This window comes from Biomphalaria glabrata, chromosome 1 (assembly GCF_947242115.1).
Source record: "Biomphalaria glabrata chromosome 1, xgBioGlab47.1, whole genome shotgun sequence".
NCBI lineage: Eukaryota > Metazoa > Mollusca > Gastropoda > Planorbidae > Biomphalaria > Biomphalaria glabrata.
The window spans coordinates 12,543,739-12,559,220 of record NC_074711.1 but is presented as its reverse complement, the minus strand read 5'-3'; the positions used below and the strand labels follow the sequence as shown (position 1 = coordinate 12,559,220).

Below are 15,482 nucleotides of genomic sequence, written 5' to 3'. Positions count from 1 at the left end.
TTGTTTTTAACGAAACAATTTTTCCCAATTAATAATATAGTAAATGGAATGATGTTTCCCTTTGAACACATTTCATTAAGATTATTAATGTGTTTTTAAAAAATGTGGAAATTGTCTAGTCCTAGACTTAGTATGCCAGCTGTTGTTGTTTTTTTCCGGATTAACAAAATATATATAATTGTAATACGATAATTTATAACAGCAGAGTGGCGCAGCGGAAGCGTGCTGGGCCCATAACCCAGAGGTCCGTGGATCGAAACCACGCTCTGCTAATTTTTTTTTTTTTCGTTTAATTTCTTAAATTTCGAAATGCATTTGAACTAGATACGGTATACATTCTAAGCTGACTTTTCATCCTTTACAAAAATCAGTTAACTATAAATTTCCTAAGAAATGACATCGGTAAATCAGTAGCGTAGCATGGTAGCCGTGGGCTCGGGTTCAGGAATATCTAGGTTGGCCCCCCTCCCCCTCAATAAGACTAATTTAATGTGTGACAACAAACTCGAGTAATTTGAATGTATTTAGAAAACGACATTCCAGTGCAAGTATTGTACCTTTTCATTAAGTTTATTTAGTTAGGCCTCCATCAAGTAATCGTGTCTTAAATTGTAATGTTTTACAACTTCTGAACAATATTAAACGACTTGAAGATTTTCAAATAAACAAACAAATGTTTTTTATGCGTAATTTTTCCTATTATACACATTTACATAATGTAACCCCGTCAGTTTTTCGCTCAATGAAAAAACAATAACACACACAAAAAGAAGCTAACATGTTCTGTGTCATATAAATTCTTAAATCATTTTGATCCGACTTTATATGTGTTTATAAAAGGCATCTTTCTAGGATTGCATCTATGAATAATATTCTATGGCAATATCATCTGTGTCGGAATGAGACAAGAGGCATGTAGGTATCATCGTTTGCACTTAAAAGGAAACGACTTAAATGTAGGCTATGTCTTTAAAATATTGGAAATTTTATGCCCATGTGATCTGTCAAGTAATCAAGAAACAATGACATCGATAGTTCGGTAAAATAAGTTGATTTTGAAAGGATTCTCTGCATCTTAAATTTTCTCTTGACAAGTTTACAGCAGTCAGTTAAAATTGTAGTCTCATCAAATTTGATTTGAACTTTCGTCAATCATGTGAAACAAAAAAAAAACTGGATTAACACCCAAATAATCTACCACAGCAGCCTCGTGTTCAAGCTCTCAAAGTCATTTCTCCAATGTTGAAGCCTACTTCAGCCTAGAGCTTCTCCAGTTCATTCACAGCTTTGCGTAGATGCTCACGTTGCAAAAGTTGTTAAACAACGTTGACTGCGCTCACTATTCTGTACAGAACAATGGTATCGAAAGTTTCTAATTTTCCCCTAAGTGCTGCAGCTTCAAGGCGTTCTTTTTCCTTTGAGGAACAGAAAGTATTTTGTATAAGCATCTTTGGTACATCGAAATATCTGTGTTTCAATGCAGTCTATTCCTTAATGACCCCCTTGTAGGGTACAATTTTTTGAGTGTTCTATAAACTATGCTCCCTTTATTGGATTCAAGATATTCTATAACAATAATAACAGTATAACAGAAGTTTCAATTTAAGTTGTACTACCTATAGAATACAAAAAAAAAACAAACTTTTTTTTTCAATGCAGAAAAACAAAAGAAAGTAACAGATTGAGCTTTGCGAAAGTTGAATAATTTAAAACGGTGTCGAAATTTTGTATTCGTCTCAATCAGGAAAAAATTTCCCTTGTTTGAGATAACAAACAAAATAATTAATTAATTACACCAAGCTAATTTACTAATTGCTTTTTTTTTTATTATTATTGATTCTTGTGTTGTCAGGTAAAAGAAATAATTGTGCAAACTTTGAGCTTGATCCGCAATTGGGTGTCGGAGAAATTACGTGTACAAACATTTACCAGACAGATAGAGTAAGTTGATGTAAGGCATAAGCTTTGTAAAAATGGCAAAAATTGTCACCACCAACACTTGATTACGGCTAGCCACCATAAATATAAACCTGAAAAAATTAAGCAGGTCTATAAATCAAAACAGTCTAGGCCGCTGGTACAGACTAAGGTATAACGGTTTAACGTTTTGAAGTTAAAGTTTGGTTTAGGAATAGGATATTTTGAGAAGGCTTTTATGGTTGTTTTTTCGTTGCCTTTACGAAAGTGCAATTATGTACTCCGGTTTGGTGTCATCCCTAAGGGCTCACGTGGCTCCCAACTGTTAATGAGTCATGGGCCCAAACGCAATAAAATCCCTTTGCGCCATGGTTCATACTCCACAGAGTGTGGGCCCGGGTTCATTGAACTCCTTCGCGCCATGGATGCTACGCCACTGAATCGGTTGTGTGAGAAAAACAGACCAGCTTCAAGACGTTTTAAGAATAGGCCCTACCCCTACGTGCGCTAGATCTAGATTTATTACCTCGAATGTTCCTTGCACTTTAATATCGGCCAGTGATGCCTCCTTTTTTATTGAACAAATGTATACAAATGCTCCTTCTTCCCTAGCGCTATTAGAGCATGGAATGGGTTGCCTGAGAAAGCCAGGAAAACCAGTGACTTAGCAAAAAATAGGTCATTGGTCAATATGCATGACTAAATACACGATGTGTAGGACGTAATCATCATCTTTTTTGAAGTAACGTCTTTATTATATAAGATAAGAAAAGAGCTTTTTTTAAGTTTTTTTTTTTTTCATCTTTCCTTTTTTACTCAAACTGCTGGATTGTCAAATTTCTTAGCTCGTTTATTTTTTTTTAAGAGGGGGAGGGCACAACATATTAGTTTTTTGTTGTTATTGGGTTGTTTGTTTGTTGTTTTTTTGCGGGGGGGGGGTATAAAAAGTTTGAGAAACACTGATTTAATTATAATACCAGAACTTCTGAACTTTATATACTTATGGATTAATGTTAATTAATTAGTTCCCCCCAAAAATTAGTTCAATACATGTGGAACATAGTGAAATTAAACATTGTTTCTGATTTTCATTTTCAAACCATCTCATTGTCCTATATCTCATTCAGAAGTAAAAATTTAGAATGTGCAAGATTATACTATGTCCAACTTGTCCCAGTTGTTTGGGCTAGAGTGAGGAGATCTTTATTTTCTGTCACTCTCAGTAACACAGGGCATATTCATGCCAAACAAGATTAGTACAGTCAAATCACATTAAACCACTCTCTTCTTTAATTAAAAGAAATAAAATACATAAAGCATGAACTTATTAATGGCAAAGCATAACTTTAACACCAAAAAAAACACTTTTATTACACTATTTTATCCATACTTCTTATGTCACATTTAATAGAAACATCACAATAAGCTTAACTGAACTATTACCACTTGCGAGCAATGCTGGTTCAAGAAAATGTGTGGTGGGTGTTACCACTTGAGATTTATGCTGGTTGTGTGGGTCATGGATAAATTCATTACTTAACCTTTAATTACTTTAATGTATAATAGAAATAATATAGAACAATATTGTATTTCTTAAAAGAACTGAGTATGGAATAAATCTGCAATTCCACTCTAGCAACCCTAAGCTTTTTGTGCTACATGCACATGCCTACACTTTTTTCCATGTTCAACTTAAGCTGAACCCAAAATTTGCCAAAATACCAACAAAACCAATACCTTAGAAAAGTGCAAAACTAAATTAAAAAAAAAAAAGCTAGATTAACATATGCTGCTATGCATATAATGACAGAAACCTTTCATCTTTAGAAATTATGAAGCCCCACAGTCAATTAAAAATACGAATAATCTTGAGTAATCTAAAACATATATAAGTAAATATAATTAGAACACTCACTGTATTAAACTTGAAAAATAGTCTAAATAATAAATAAAATCTAACTTTACAATCAAATGAAAGCTTCAACTTTTTTTCTAGTATTTAAGTTATTTACACTATAGCTTGACTTTCTCATGCTTTATTATAGTTTAAGAGTAATAACTTGTTTTATAATTGATTTAATGTATCAAGTTTATACTTTTGCATTGTCAATGTTTGTATTACTGTTTTTGTGTGTCTATTGTTATAATAGTAAGCTGGGAATAAAAAATGTTGCAAATAAATAAATGTCTATTTATATGGATTAAAAAAAAATAAATAGCTTCCCTGGAGTATTCACAAATTTAAAAAAAAACTTGCTTTTAGTGTTTAAAAATATAAAAGATTCCATCTTTCCTGAAGCTCAAAATATGAAAACATTTTGACATGATTGAAATAGTAGCTTCTTTGCATTGTATTTTAATCAAATGAATTAACTTCAATCAAAGTAAACACAAAACTCATTTTAAAAAAGTTTCAGCTTCATTTTATTTAAGGATAAAACTTCTTGTGATTAGGAAAAGATGGGCAGTTGGTGCGCATTTGATAAGGTTCATAGGGAGAATCAGCGAAATACATTGGTTTTTTCCATTTAGCTGTAACTAAAATATCCAGTTTTCTACTTTGAGTTCTTGTGCAGAAAACATGCTGTTTGAGTAACCAGCGCCTCCAATCTGTTTTCTTGTAAAGGGCCTTATGCCTGCCACCAAAACAGCGAATCCAAGCTCCCCAGTGGAGTCTATAAAAGCGATGAATGACTCTGTGTTCTCTCCATTGTTTCAACTCATATGTGACTGAAGAAACTGGAGTTGTATGAAAGGCATTTTGGGGGATAATAGAGTGCCTGAGAATATTCAATGGTTAATACATTAACAACTTAAACAAGTGGAAAAACACAATATATAGACATTTTTTTTTTCAATATATTTAGAATCCACAAATTAACAGACAATATAAGAAATTTTTTTAAAATTATTTTAAAAGTTTTAATATGATTACGCTGCTTCTTTTTGTTTAGGTGCCAGTGCTCAGTGATGGATTGCCTTGCTTTTAACTACTAATAAATTAATAATAAACGTTAAAATACAAGAAAAGTAATAATTGAAAAAGGTGCCGGTACACCGTACCAGTGCATATGGTCATAAAAAAAGCACTGTGAGTATCCATTTTCAAAAGGTAATAATGCAGATAGGCATACCAGAATATATATATATACATATATAAATATATGTTTTTTAAGTTGAAAACATTTAATGTTAATGAATCAATAAATTTTAATTAATGAAATATTCATTTCAATTTACCTAGTGGGTTCAACATTATTAGAAGTAAGAACATTTTTACTCAGAAGTAATTTGCCATTAGTGAAGACTGAATACTCCGCATGTGGTGAAGAAAACAAAGGTTTTCTAGATGATAATGTAGACTTAGCTTGAGAACATAATCCTGAAATAAAGAGACATATATGTTATTATATTTTATATATAACAGTTATACCAAGTGGCTATGCGATTTGTTCCTAGATTAATAACAAACAAGGTTACAAAGACAGTTTGTGTGGAAACACAAACTGAAAATTAGCCCCCGAAGTGGTCCACCCAGGCAGATAAAAAGGCAGGTTTCAATATTATCAGAATGAAATTCTATCAAAGACAAATGACACAGAAGAATGAAGAAAAAAGGTTAACAGATATTGAGTGGTGCCCCAGCAGTCCAAAGGATAGGTGAAAGTGAATGTGAAGTTAGATGTGAACCTGGCCTAACTGATGTCTTATAATGAACATTAGACTCTAGATCTAGAATTCTTGATCTATCATATAGCTAGGCAGCCCTGGTTTATGGCCTATGCCTGTGGCTATGGGTATACTTTATTTTTAGGCAGTTGTGGATCTATCCTTATAGCCTATATATATATATATATATATATATATATATATATATATATATATATATATATATATATATATATATATATATATATATATATATATATATATATATATATATATATTATTATTATAAAATATCTTAGCCGGTATCTAGAGTATTCTTAGTTCTAGAGACACTTCTATTGTCATAGCCTCTAATAAAGGCCTAAGTCTAAGGCAAGGGTAGACCCACTCAGCCTACTCTATACTGTATAAGTGTATAACACTGTATAGTATACTCACTACAGACTGACTGACTGACTAACTTAGTCTACGTCTTGAGACCTTGAGTCTACTGACTACTCAACTACTACTCATTCAACTACTTTAGTACTTAGTTATTGAAATACTTTTACTTAGTCACTAAGACAGTAAGTTGAGTAAGTAACAGACAGTAGTCACAGTTGAGACACTCACTAAACTCACTGACTCAGCCGTCTCAGCAGACATGAGACAGTCACACTACTAACACAGTGATCAATGAATTCAATGAACATTATCTAAATCTTATCTTATATAATACAGACATTACTTCAAAAAAGAAGATGATTACGTCCTACCCGTCATGCATATTCTTAAATTCTGCCAAGTCACTGGTTTTCCTGACTAGCTCAGGCAACCCATTCCATGCTCTAATAGCACTAGCGAAGAAGGAGTATTTGTACAAATTTGTCCTAGCATATGGGACGAGGAATGTGCCTTTATCTTTGTGTCTTTCAGAGTATTTTATTAAATTTTGTTTTTGTATTTGAAGATTATGGTTCAGTGTTTTATGTATAATTGCTACTTTACTTTTGAGTCTTCTGTCCTGAAGGCTTTCTAAATTTAGTCATTTTACTAAAGGTGTTACTCTAGTCAAATGTGAATATTAGTTTGTTATGAATCTCACTGCTCTATTTTGTGTGTGTTCTAGTTTCTTAATGTTTTCTTGAGTTGAGGGGTCCCAAACGGAGGATGCATATTCTATTATTGGCCTAACCAAGGTTAAATAACATTTTAGTTTTATGTTCTTATTTGATTTATAGAAATTTCTTTTAATAAATCCTAATGCTTTGTTTGATTTTTTTATAGTTTCATCAATATGTGGATTCCATGACAGTTTTTCACTTATTATAACACCTAGGTATTTTGTGTTTTTAGTCTGTGTTACTGGTTTACCATGAATAAGATAAGTGGAATTAATTTGTTTTAGTTTTTTTTGTTACTCTTAACAAGTGACATTTTTCTGGGTGGAAAGACATGCTCCAATTTGATTTCCATTTCTGTAATTCATCTAATTCTCTTTGTAAAATATCTGTGTCTTGTGTTGTTTTTATTGTTCTATGATATATTATGCAATCGTCTGCAAATAATCTGACTTTTGTTCCTGAAGTAATGCAATTTGGTAAATCATTTTTATATGTAAATTAAAAATAGTAGTGGACCTAAGACTGTTCCTTGAGGTACACCTGAGTTTACTGTTATCGGTTTTGATTTAGAGCCATTTATTATTACAGTTTGTTCTCTCTTTATCAGAAAATCTTTAATTCACTGATGCAATGGACCATTAATGATGAAATATTCTAATTTTTTTAAGCAAACTATAGTGGTGAACTTTGTCAAAAGCCTTGGAAAAATCTAGTAAGATAGCATATATTTGTTCACTATTATCTAAACCTTTTGAAAAATCATCAATTAGTCCTATTAGTTGTGTTTCACATGATGTATATTTCCTAAAGCCATGTTAGTATGGGGTGAGGACATTATGAATGATTATGTTTGTCTAAGTGGTTTATGATGTTGCTACATATTATGTGTTCTAGGATTTTACATGTGATGCTGGTAAGTGATACTGGTCTGTAGTTTCCTGGGTCAGATTTTTCTCCTTTTTTAAATATGGGGGTGACATTAGCTTCTTTCCAGTCCTTTTTTGGTACTCTGCCCTGGTTAAGCAATGCCTGAAAGAGTATTTTGAACACTGGGGCTAGATAATTGCTTAGTTAAGTTCTTTGAGTAATCTAGCTGGAATACCATCAGGTCCAGAAGCTTCATTATATTTGGTTTGGTGTTGGCTAATAGTTTTTGGATTCCATTTTCTTGTCCTACTAGAAAGATAACTAGATCTAGATCTAGATCTATATCTTCTATGTTGTCTACTTGGTCTTGGTTCAAATTAAGTAATATAATATATAAATATATATGTCTTTGTCTCCTGGGGCTGAGAATGCTAATGCAAAGTATTAGTATTTCAAATCTGCATTACTACTGAGTCTTGAGTTTACTCTAGTCTAGTGCTAAGGCTAAGTGAGTCTAAGTCCTACGTTAGTCAACGGTTAGTGACAGTCTGAGTCTACTCTCTCTCTACTTCTACTCTACTCTACTGGCATTACAGAACATGGATTGGGTTGCCTGAATCAGCCAGTTAAATAGTCAAATCAGTCTTATCTAGTCCTCTAGATTATTTAATAGATGATAATTGATAAGATCTAGATCTAGATTTAGAAAAGGTTTGTAACTTTGTTTTCTTACTTGACATTAAATTCCTTAAGGACGCAGCCATATTGTTGTATACATTAGAAAGGGAGAGTACTCTTATTATTCCTTACACAACTTAATCAACGAAGAAAGTAAAAAGCATGTTTTATTGTTTTGCATTGGTAGATCAGTAACTTGAGTTACTTTAACTTTTTCAGTGAAAAGTGAGCGTGTAATCTAAATTTATCTAGGTCTAGATCTAGACTAATCTGGATCTTGGGAAGTTTTACCGAATAATCTCGAGTCCAGATTATTCTCATAAATGATATTGGATATTTATTATTATTATTTAATATTATTATTATAACTTAAGAATCTATTGGACTATTGGTAGATCTAAATATAATTTATTAATTATGATATTTAATTTTTAATTAATTTAATTGAAATAATCATACTTTTAATCATAGTTTTAATTTATGTCATACTGACTCATGCACTAACAATTACAATGATACTGAAATGAATAGAAGAACATAAAACTAAAATGTTACTTAACCTTGGTTAGGCCAATAATAGAATATGCATCCTCCGTTTGGGACCCCTCAACTCAAGAAAACATTAAGAAACTGGAACAGACACAAAATAGAGCAGTGAGATTCATAACAAACGAATATTCACATTTGACTAGAGTAACACCTTTAGTAAAATCACTAAATTTAGAAAGCCTTCAGGACAGAAGGCTCAAAAGTAAAGTAGCAATCATACATAAAACACTGAACCATAATCTTCAAATACAAAAACAAAATTTAATAAAATACTCTGAAAGACACAAAGATAAAGGCACATTCCTCGTCCCATATGCTAGGACAAATTTGTACAAATACTCCTTCTTCCCTAGTGCTATTAGAGCATGGAATGGGTTGCCTGAGCTAGCCAGGAAAACCAGTGACTTGGCAGAATTTAAGTCATTGGTTAATATGCATGACTAAATGCATGACGCGTAGGACGTAATCATCTTCTTTTTTGAAGTAATGTCTGTATTATATAAGATAAGATAAGATAAGAATATGTATGTGTATAAGTCATCAATGACAATTGAATGAATGATCAATGACAATGGACAATGGCATCATAATGATCATTAATAATTTATTTATAAATATAAAAAAAATTAAATAATAAAAAATATACCCATGAAGATTATTAATAAATCATAATTACATTCATGACATAATAAATTTATAATATGATTCAAATTAAATGATATCAATTTAATTAAATTAATATAATTTAATTATTTTAATAAGTACCTTTGACACTGCATTGACATAGACATCTCTAGAGACATTTCGGTAATCATTCGACGGTTGGGTCCCCTATCAGCGTACTGATAGACAGCTGCCAACTTTTTGACCTCACTGGGTAGGGACCCAACCATCGAATGATTATCGTTTTCTATTTATAAATCAAATAAGAACATAAAACTAAAATGGTATTTAACCTTGTTTAGGCCTAGGCCAAACATAGAATACTAGTCGACCTGCGGCGTAGCATACGCCACTATTTTGCAGGGCCAGCCATAGGCCACAGCAAACCTATCCGACCGCAGTAGGCCCCACACTTTCATAGGACCTGTATTAAACCATTTTATAACAGATTTCTCGCAGCCGCCTGATTTACCAGGAGCTCCTGGAAATCTCCTGAAATGGCAAAATATATAAAAAAGTCCTGGAAATCTCCGGAAATTATTGAAAATCTTTTGAAAACTCATACAAATATCATGAAATATATAGACAAAAATTGTCATTTTGGGGTGTCATTCGATATGGAAAACGCCAATCCTACGGGCGATAAATAAAAACGGCATTATGCATTAGCCGTAATTGTGTAATCTGGTACACTGAATCATAATCTTCAAATTATGCTAAAACAAAATCTAATAAAATACTCAGAAAGACACTAAGATTTTGAAAAAGGCACATTCCTCGTTCCATACGCTAGGACAAATTTGTATAAATGCTTCTTTCCCTAGGGCTATTAGAGCATGGAGTGGGTTGGTTGAGCAAGCCAAGAAAACCAGTTACTTAGCAGAATTTAGGTCATTGGTTAACATGCATGACTAGATGCATGACGCATAGGACCTAATCATGTTCTTTTTTTGAAGTAACGTCTGTATTATATAAGATAAGAAGAAGACTTCAACAATTTCAACTGGTCCACAATTTGTACCAAAGACTAATCACTGTATTAACTATTGCAGACACTGTCAATAAATATCTACTAATCTTTAGATCTAGATTTTGACTATTGATTATTCTAGATCTAAATAACCTAGATATCTAGATCTAGAAAATAAAATTGATCAATATCTTGTTATGTAATCTTGGTTTAGACAAGAATCTGTAATAAGAGGCACCCAGGATAGTAAGGCCTGCCTCCCTCCACCCAAAATCACATTAGTCTACATAATTGGAATCCTTATAATATGTGCTTGAGAACAGTCACCTGTAAGCAATACAAAACTTACATTATAATGTTTTACAAATCTATTCAATTCTTGTGTTAATCAACTTTTTTTTCTTTCAGTTTTTGTTTAAGCTAGTAATCCTTGAAAAAACTATGGCAAATATAGTAATAAAGAAATATCTGAACAAACTTACGTGGAGTCAGCAGTTTTGGTTTCGCACACAGTTGATAAGAGCATCCTCATCTCAAGCAAGATACAACTCTTTAAATATACAGATGTTAACCAAATCTCTTCACGAGCACATTTTCAAGCAAGCATCTCCAATACAGTTTTGTCCCAAGTCTTTAAAACTGGTGGAGTCGCACCTCAAGAAGCATGGTCTTTCTAGCAAGACTTCTTCAAGCCCATTATCAGAAGTCAATATCAAGCTTCCACCCATATGTGGTGATGATATAAATCAACATTTCATTAACATTGCTAATGATCAATTAAAAGACTACAGATCATTTATTGATGATATAGCCTTGTCTAACTTGCCTCCGCCACCATCAACATGGCAATGGTCTAAAGGCTGGACAAAATATTATGCTGATGGATCCTACGAATCTGTGGCTTTTCCTGATGCTAAGGGTCTTGTCTTTGACATTGAATGCTTGATGTCAGAAGGTGATTACCCTACCATGGCAACAGCAGTATCAAAATCACATTGGTAAATCAATTGTTTTTTGCTTTTAATTTACTATTTTGATTTAAGACATTCAACTTATATCTGTTTTTGTTTAACAGTATTTAGTTAAATATTAAAAACTTTTTTTTTACATACAGGTATTCTTGGGTTAGTGACTATTTACTTGAGGATAAATTTAGGTGGTCTAAAAGACCTCAGCTGAAAGATCTAATTCCTCTAGAGACTAATCCAGATTCAATGTTACCTCCAGATGGAAAATGGTTGCCAGGACTTGTAATAGGGCATAATGTTGGTTTTGATAGATCTTTTGTTAAGGAACAGTATTTCACAGAGGTAACTGCATTAAATTTAAAATGTTTTTATTATAACTGCACAATTTTAGGTTAGAAAAAAGGGACAGGAAGTTGAGTAATAGAAATATGAAATCTTAATTAGAAATTCAAACTCATAAGTAGTATGATTAAGAATTTTAATAAAGATAATAAAGAAAATTTATTTAATGAGACATTTTGAAGAAACAAAAATAACCAAAGATTAGGGGGAAAAAAGTGAAGTTCCCCTTTCAGATCCTGCGGTCTAAAGATTAATGTTTCTTAAATGAAAAAAGGACTTTTTTTTACATATATCTAATTCTGTTCTGATTGGTTAGAAAAGGTTTCATGAGACAAACCAAGATATTACTTCCCACAATTTGATTGTGTTGACATGATTATTTCCTTTTGAGATAATGCTTTTAACATAATTTCATGTTATCATGTTTTACAAATCTGTACTTTGTACTAGGGAACAAAGATGAGATTTCTAGACACAATGTCCTTACATATAGCCATCTGTGGACAGACTAGTTTTCAAAGGCTCCTTCATAAAACTGGGGGTAAAGATAGTACAAGGAAAGAAATTGTTGAACATGAAACAAGGCAAAAGCAGTTCAATACAATGGCAGTAAGTCAATGTTTAAATAGAATTGAAGTGTTGAAAGCTCAAACAATTTTTCAGTTAAATGAAGATTTACTCTGTTAACATTTAAAACTTTTAAAATTTATCTGAGGTTTTATTGTTTGTAAGTTTTTGTCAGTTTTTTAGATTTTTGTTTAAATACAAAATTGAAATAGATATGTATATATCTAGCAGCTTCTTAAGCTAAAATGTAATAGACATTAGTAAAGAAAATATAGTTTAGGATGTGAAGAATAAGAAGTCACCACATTCTTAAAATAATTCACATAAACTAAATATTTTGGTTTAACTACACCATTCACAATTAGTTGACTCTCCCAATCATTCCATATATTTGAAAAAAAAAATACCCTTGCACAACACATATGAAATGGTTAGGATATCATAAGACAAACCTTGTTTTTATTTTGTCATTCTTAAACATTCACCAATAATTTATAGAAATATTTAAAATCTGTTGGATTGTGTCAGTTTTATTTTGAGGAAATTATGTTGTATTAAATATAAATAAATATACTTTATTTCTCTAATTAGCTGATAGCTGATACAAACTATCTATGCTATGTTTGTTATTTTTAGAGCCAAGAATGGAAGAAAGTAAGTAGTATGAATAATTTAAGAGATGTTCACCAGTTACATTGTGGAGGGGATGCACTCCAGAAAACTATGAGAGATGTTTTTGTCTCTGGGACTATGTCTGATGTCAGGGAACACTTTCAGGCAAGCTACAACTCATTCTTGTACTTAATATTTCTTCAATTATGGTCTACATAAGAATTGACTTCATTTTTCCTTAAAGGTCTAATATAGAAGTCTTAAAACTAAGCCAGTTTTAACTTATCCACAATTAATGTTAGCTGTTAATACATTTGTAAATAAATTCTTTAATCTTTCATATTTTATAAATTTACAAAAGAAAGAAACATTTCTTTATATACAAAACCTTTTGTTTTTCTACAGCAATTTAGCTTTTAAATATTTTTTTCTTGAAAAATAATTCAGGATTTGATGAATTACTGTGCTCTTGATGTTAAAGCTACATTTGAAGTGTTTGTCAAACTTTGGCCCGAGTTTTTAGAAAGGTTAGTATTAAATATAATAAATGCTTTTATATTTTGAAAACATCTCATTTAGTAGTTTCTATAATCATAATTAACCTTTGTTGTAAAGTGTCCAAAAAAGTCACAATCTAAGCCTATATGGAATGCCATATAGTGATTTTAGATGGACACTATCAAGCTCTTTTTTTTTAGGTCTGTGAAACTGATCATTAGCTGTTGTTGGTATTCGAGACTTTGTTCTATGATATTTCGAAGAATGAAGATCTGCTCTGCCTATGATCTGCCTCTTCGGAAACCTGCTTGTTCTTCTCTGAGTCTCTCGTCTACAGACTGTTGCAGTCATCTCAACAGAAAAATGGTGAAAACTTCCAGTTGTTACAATCTGCCAAGTTTTTAGGAAGCTTTACAATCACTCCTTTTTCTTCAGGGACTTAAGAAGTTTGCCAATAGAGATTTAAGAGATCAGTCATTCTGTCAACAAGGCACTGTCCCCGTGTTTAGGCATTTCTGCTGACACCTTGTCTAGCCCTGGTGCTTTGTTGTTCTTAAGGACTACAATGATTCTCGACCTAAAGGGAAAGAATAAGATATTGGCTCTTCAGCCACCCCACTGTTTCCCATCTACTAGATGATTGTTTTATCACATTCCACTTATTGCAGGGTCATAACTCCTTGAGTCATGTTTGTTTTTCCTGGCAAGTGAAGCCAAGCCTCATTAGGCATTCCTCTGTGCTCCTACGGTGTACTGCCACTAATCTTTAAAAGGCTGCCAAAATGGCATTGAGAGTGTGGCAGATGGGACAGGGCTAGCAATCTTTTTATCCTCTTCATGTGTGAGTAGATTTTCCTAGAAAGTACTGTGGAAGTGCACTGGAGGCTGTGTTCCTTTTTTCTGTTCCATCAATAAAAAACATTTCCATGAGGCTAGGAATGGAGTACCCTTGGCATAATTAGGCAGACATTTAAGTCACTATTTGTTGCATTGTTTAAACCATCTTTTTTTTTTCAGATTTCCCCACCCAGTAACTCTGGCTGGAATGCTAGAAATGGGCTCAGCATATCTGCCAATTAATGATTCCTGGCAAAGATATCTTCAGCAATCTGATACTACTTTTGATGAAATGGAAAAAGAACTTAAGAAACTTCTCATGGCACAGGCTGATGAGGCTTGTAGCTTGATTCACAATGATGAGTAAGACTAATTTATTAAGTACTGTATACTTTTGTTGTTATGTAACTTTTTATCACAAGCCAACTTGGCAAGCTCAGGAGGCAATACTTATGGCAAAGGAAGTTTTCTTCAAGCATGGTTAGTACTGTAACTTGAGAATTTGCTAATTCTTACTCAAAGAGCTAAAAACAGCTCAGGAATTTTCCAAACACAAAAAATATAGTTTTTTTACAGTCTAGAAGCAAGTTTTACTTCTTTCACTTTGTAGCATTTAAACATTCTAGATACAAAAGGAAGAAGAAAGATTAAAACTCATTTGTAAATTTTCACTATTAGATGCCCCTTTAAAGGAAAATTTAAAAATTTTTTGTGTCGTGTTTTGTTTAGATCTCAAAAACTAAAGGCACTATTGATAATCCTATTTCACCATACTCTGTAATAATAATATAGTCCAACTACTAATATTTGTATTCCTTTTTGTCTTTAAAATAAATATATGCAAATCATTTATCATACAATCACATAATTTTTAAAGCAATACTTGTATAGTTTAAATTGTATGGATAAAGTTTAGCAAAAAGGGGATTGGATTCCTTAGAAATGAAAATAGTAATTTTTTTTTTTTTTTTCCTTTATTTATAAAGTTTTATTATTTGCCAAAATAATGTCATTAAAAATAATAAATATAATAATATAATATAAATATATATAATAACTTATGCGTTTTTTGTTGTACTAGCTAAAACATTTATTTTTCTATTGATAGCATAAGAATTCACACTGTATGTGTCCTCTATTGGAGACTCCTCATCTCTTATTCCATATGCTCTGACAAAGTCATACAAATGCTCCTTCTTCCTTAGTGCCGTTAGAGCATGGAATGAGTTGCCTAAATCAGCC

The 15,482-nt window shown here is 32.1% G+C and overlaps 2 protein-coding genes and 1 non-coding gene across 4 annotated transcripts in view; 2 read left to right on the top strand and 1 right to left on the bottom strand.

The window, feature by feature from the left end:
- The first annotated feature begins 200 nt into the window (after positions 1-200).
- Trnam-cau (transfer RNA methionine (anticodon CAU)) lies at positions 201-272 on the top strand. Its single transcript has one exon. It is a non-coding gene; the product is annotated as a tRNA-Met (tRNA).
- Positions 273-4,317: 4,045 nt separating this feature from the next.
- Positions 4,318-8,427, bottom strand: LOC106061248 (39S ribosomal protein L35, mitochondrial-like). Its single transcript, XM_013219318.2, has 3 exons — positions 8,290-8,427; positions 5,158-5,299; positions 4,318-4,697 (listed from the first exon to the last, which is right to left on the bottom strand). Exons 1-3 carry the CDS (start codon positions 8,318-8,320, stop codon positions 4,346-4,348), a joined length of 525 nt encoding a protein of 174 aa, XP_013074772.2. The 5' UTR covers positions 8,321-8,427; the 3' UTR covers positions 4,318-4,345.
- Positions 8,349-15,482, top strand: part of LOC106061247 (DNA polymerase subunit gamma-1) — a 17,786-nt gene continuing 10,652 nt past the window's right edge. Inside the window, exons 1-7 of one of the 2 annotated variants that reach the window (XM_013219317.2) lie at positions 8,349-8,459; positions 10,825-11,414; positions 11,531-11,726; positions 12,177-12,335; positions 12,930-13,070; positions 13,353-13,432; positions 14,421-14,603. In XM_013219317.2, coding sequence (XP_013074771.2) covers positions 10,858-11,414; positions 11,531-11,726; positions 12,177-12,335; positions 12,930-13,070; positions 13,353-13,432; positions 14,421-14,603 — 1,316 coding nt within the window. In that variant the 5' untranslated portion in view covers positions 8,349-8,459; positions 10,825-10,857. Of the gene's footprint in view, positions 8,460-8,484; positions 8,626-10,824; positions 11,415-11,530; positions 11,727-12,176; positions 12,336-12,929; positions 13,071-13,352; positions 13,433-14,420; positions 14,604-15,482 lie in introns of those variants that run through there. The other variant, XM_056022632.1, reaches the window with a different exon arrangement.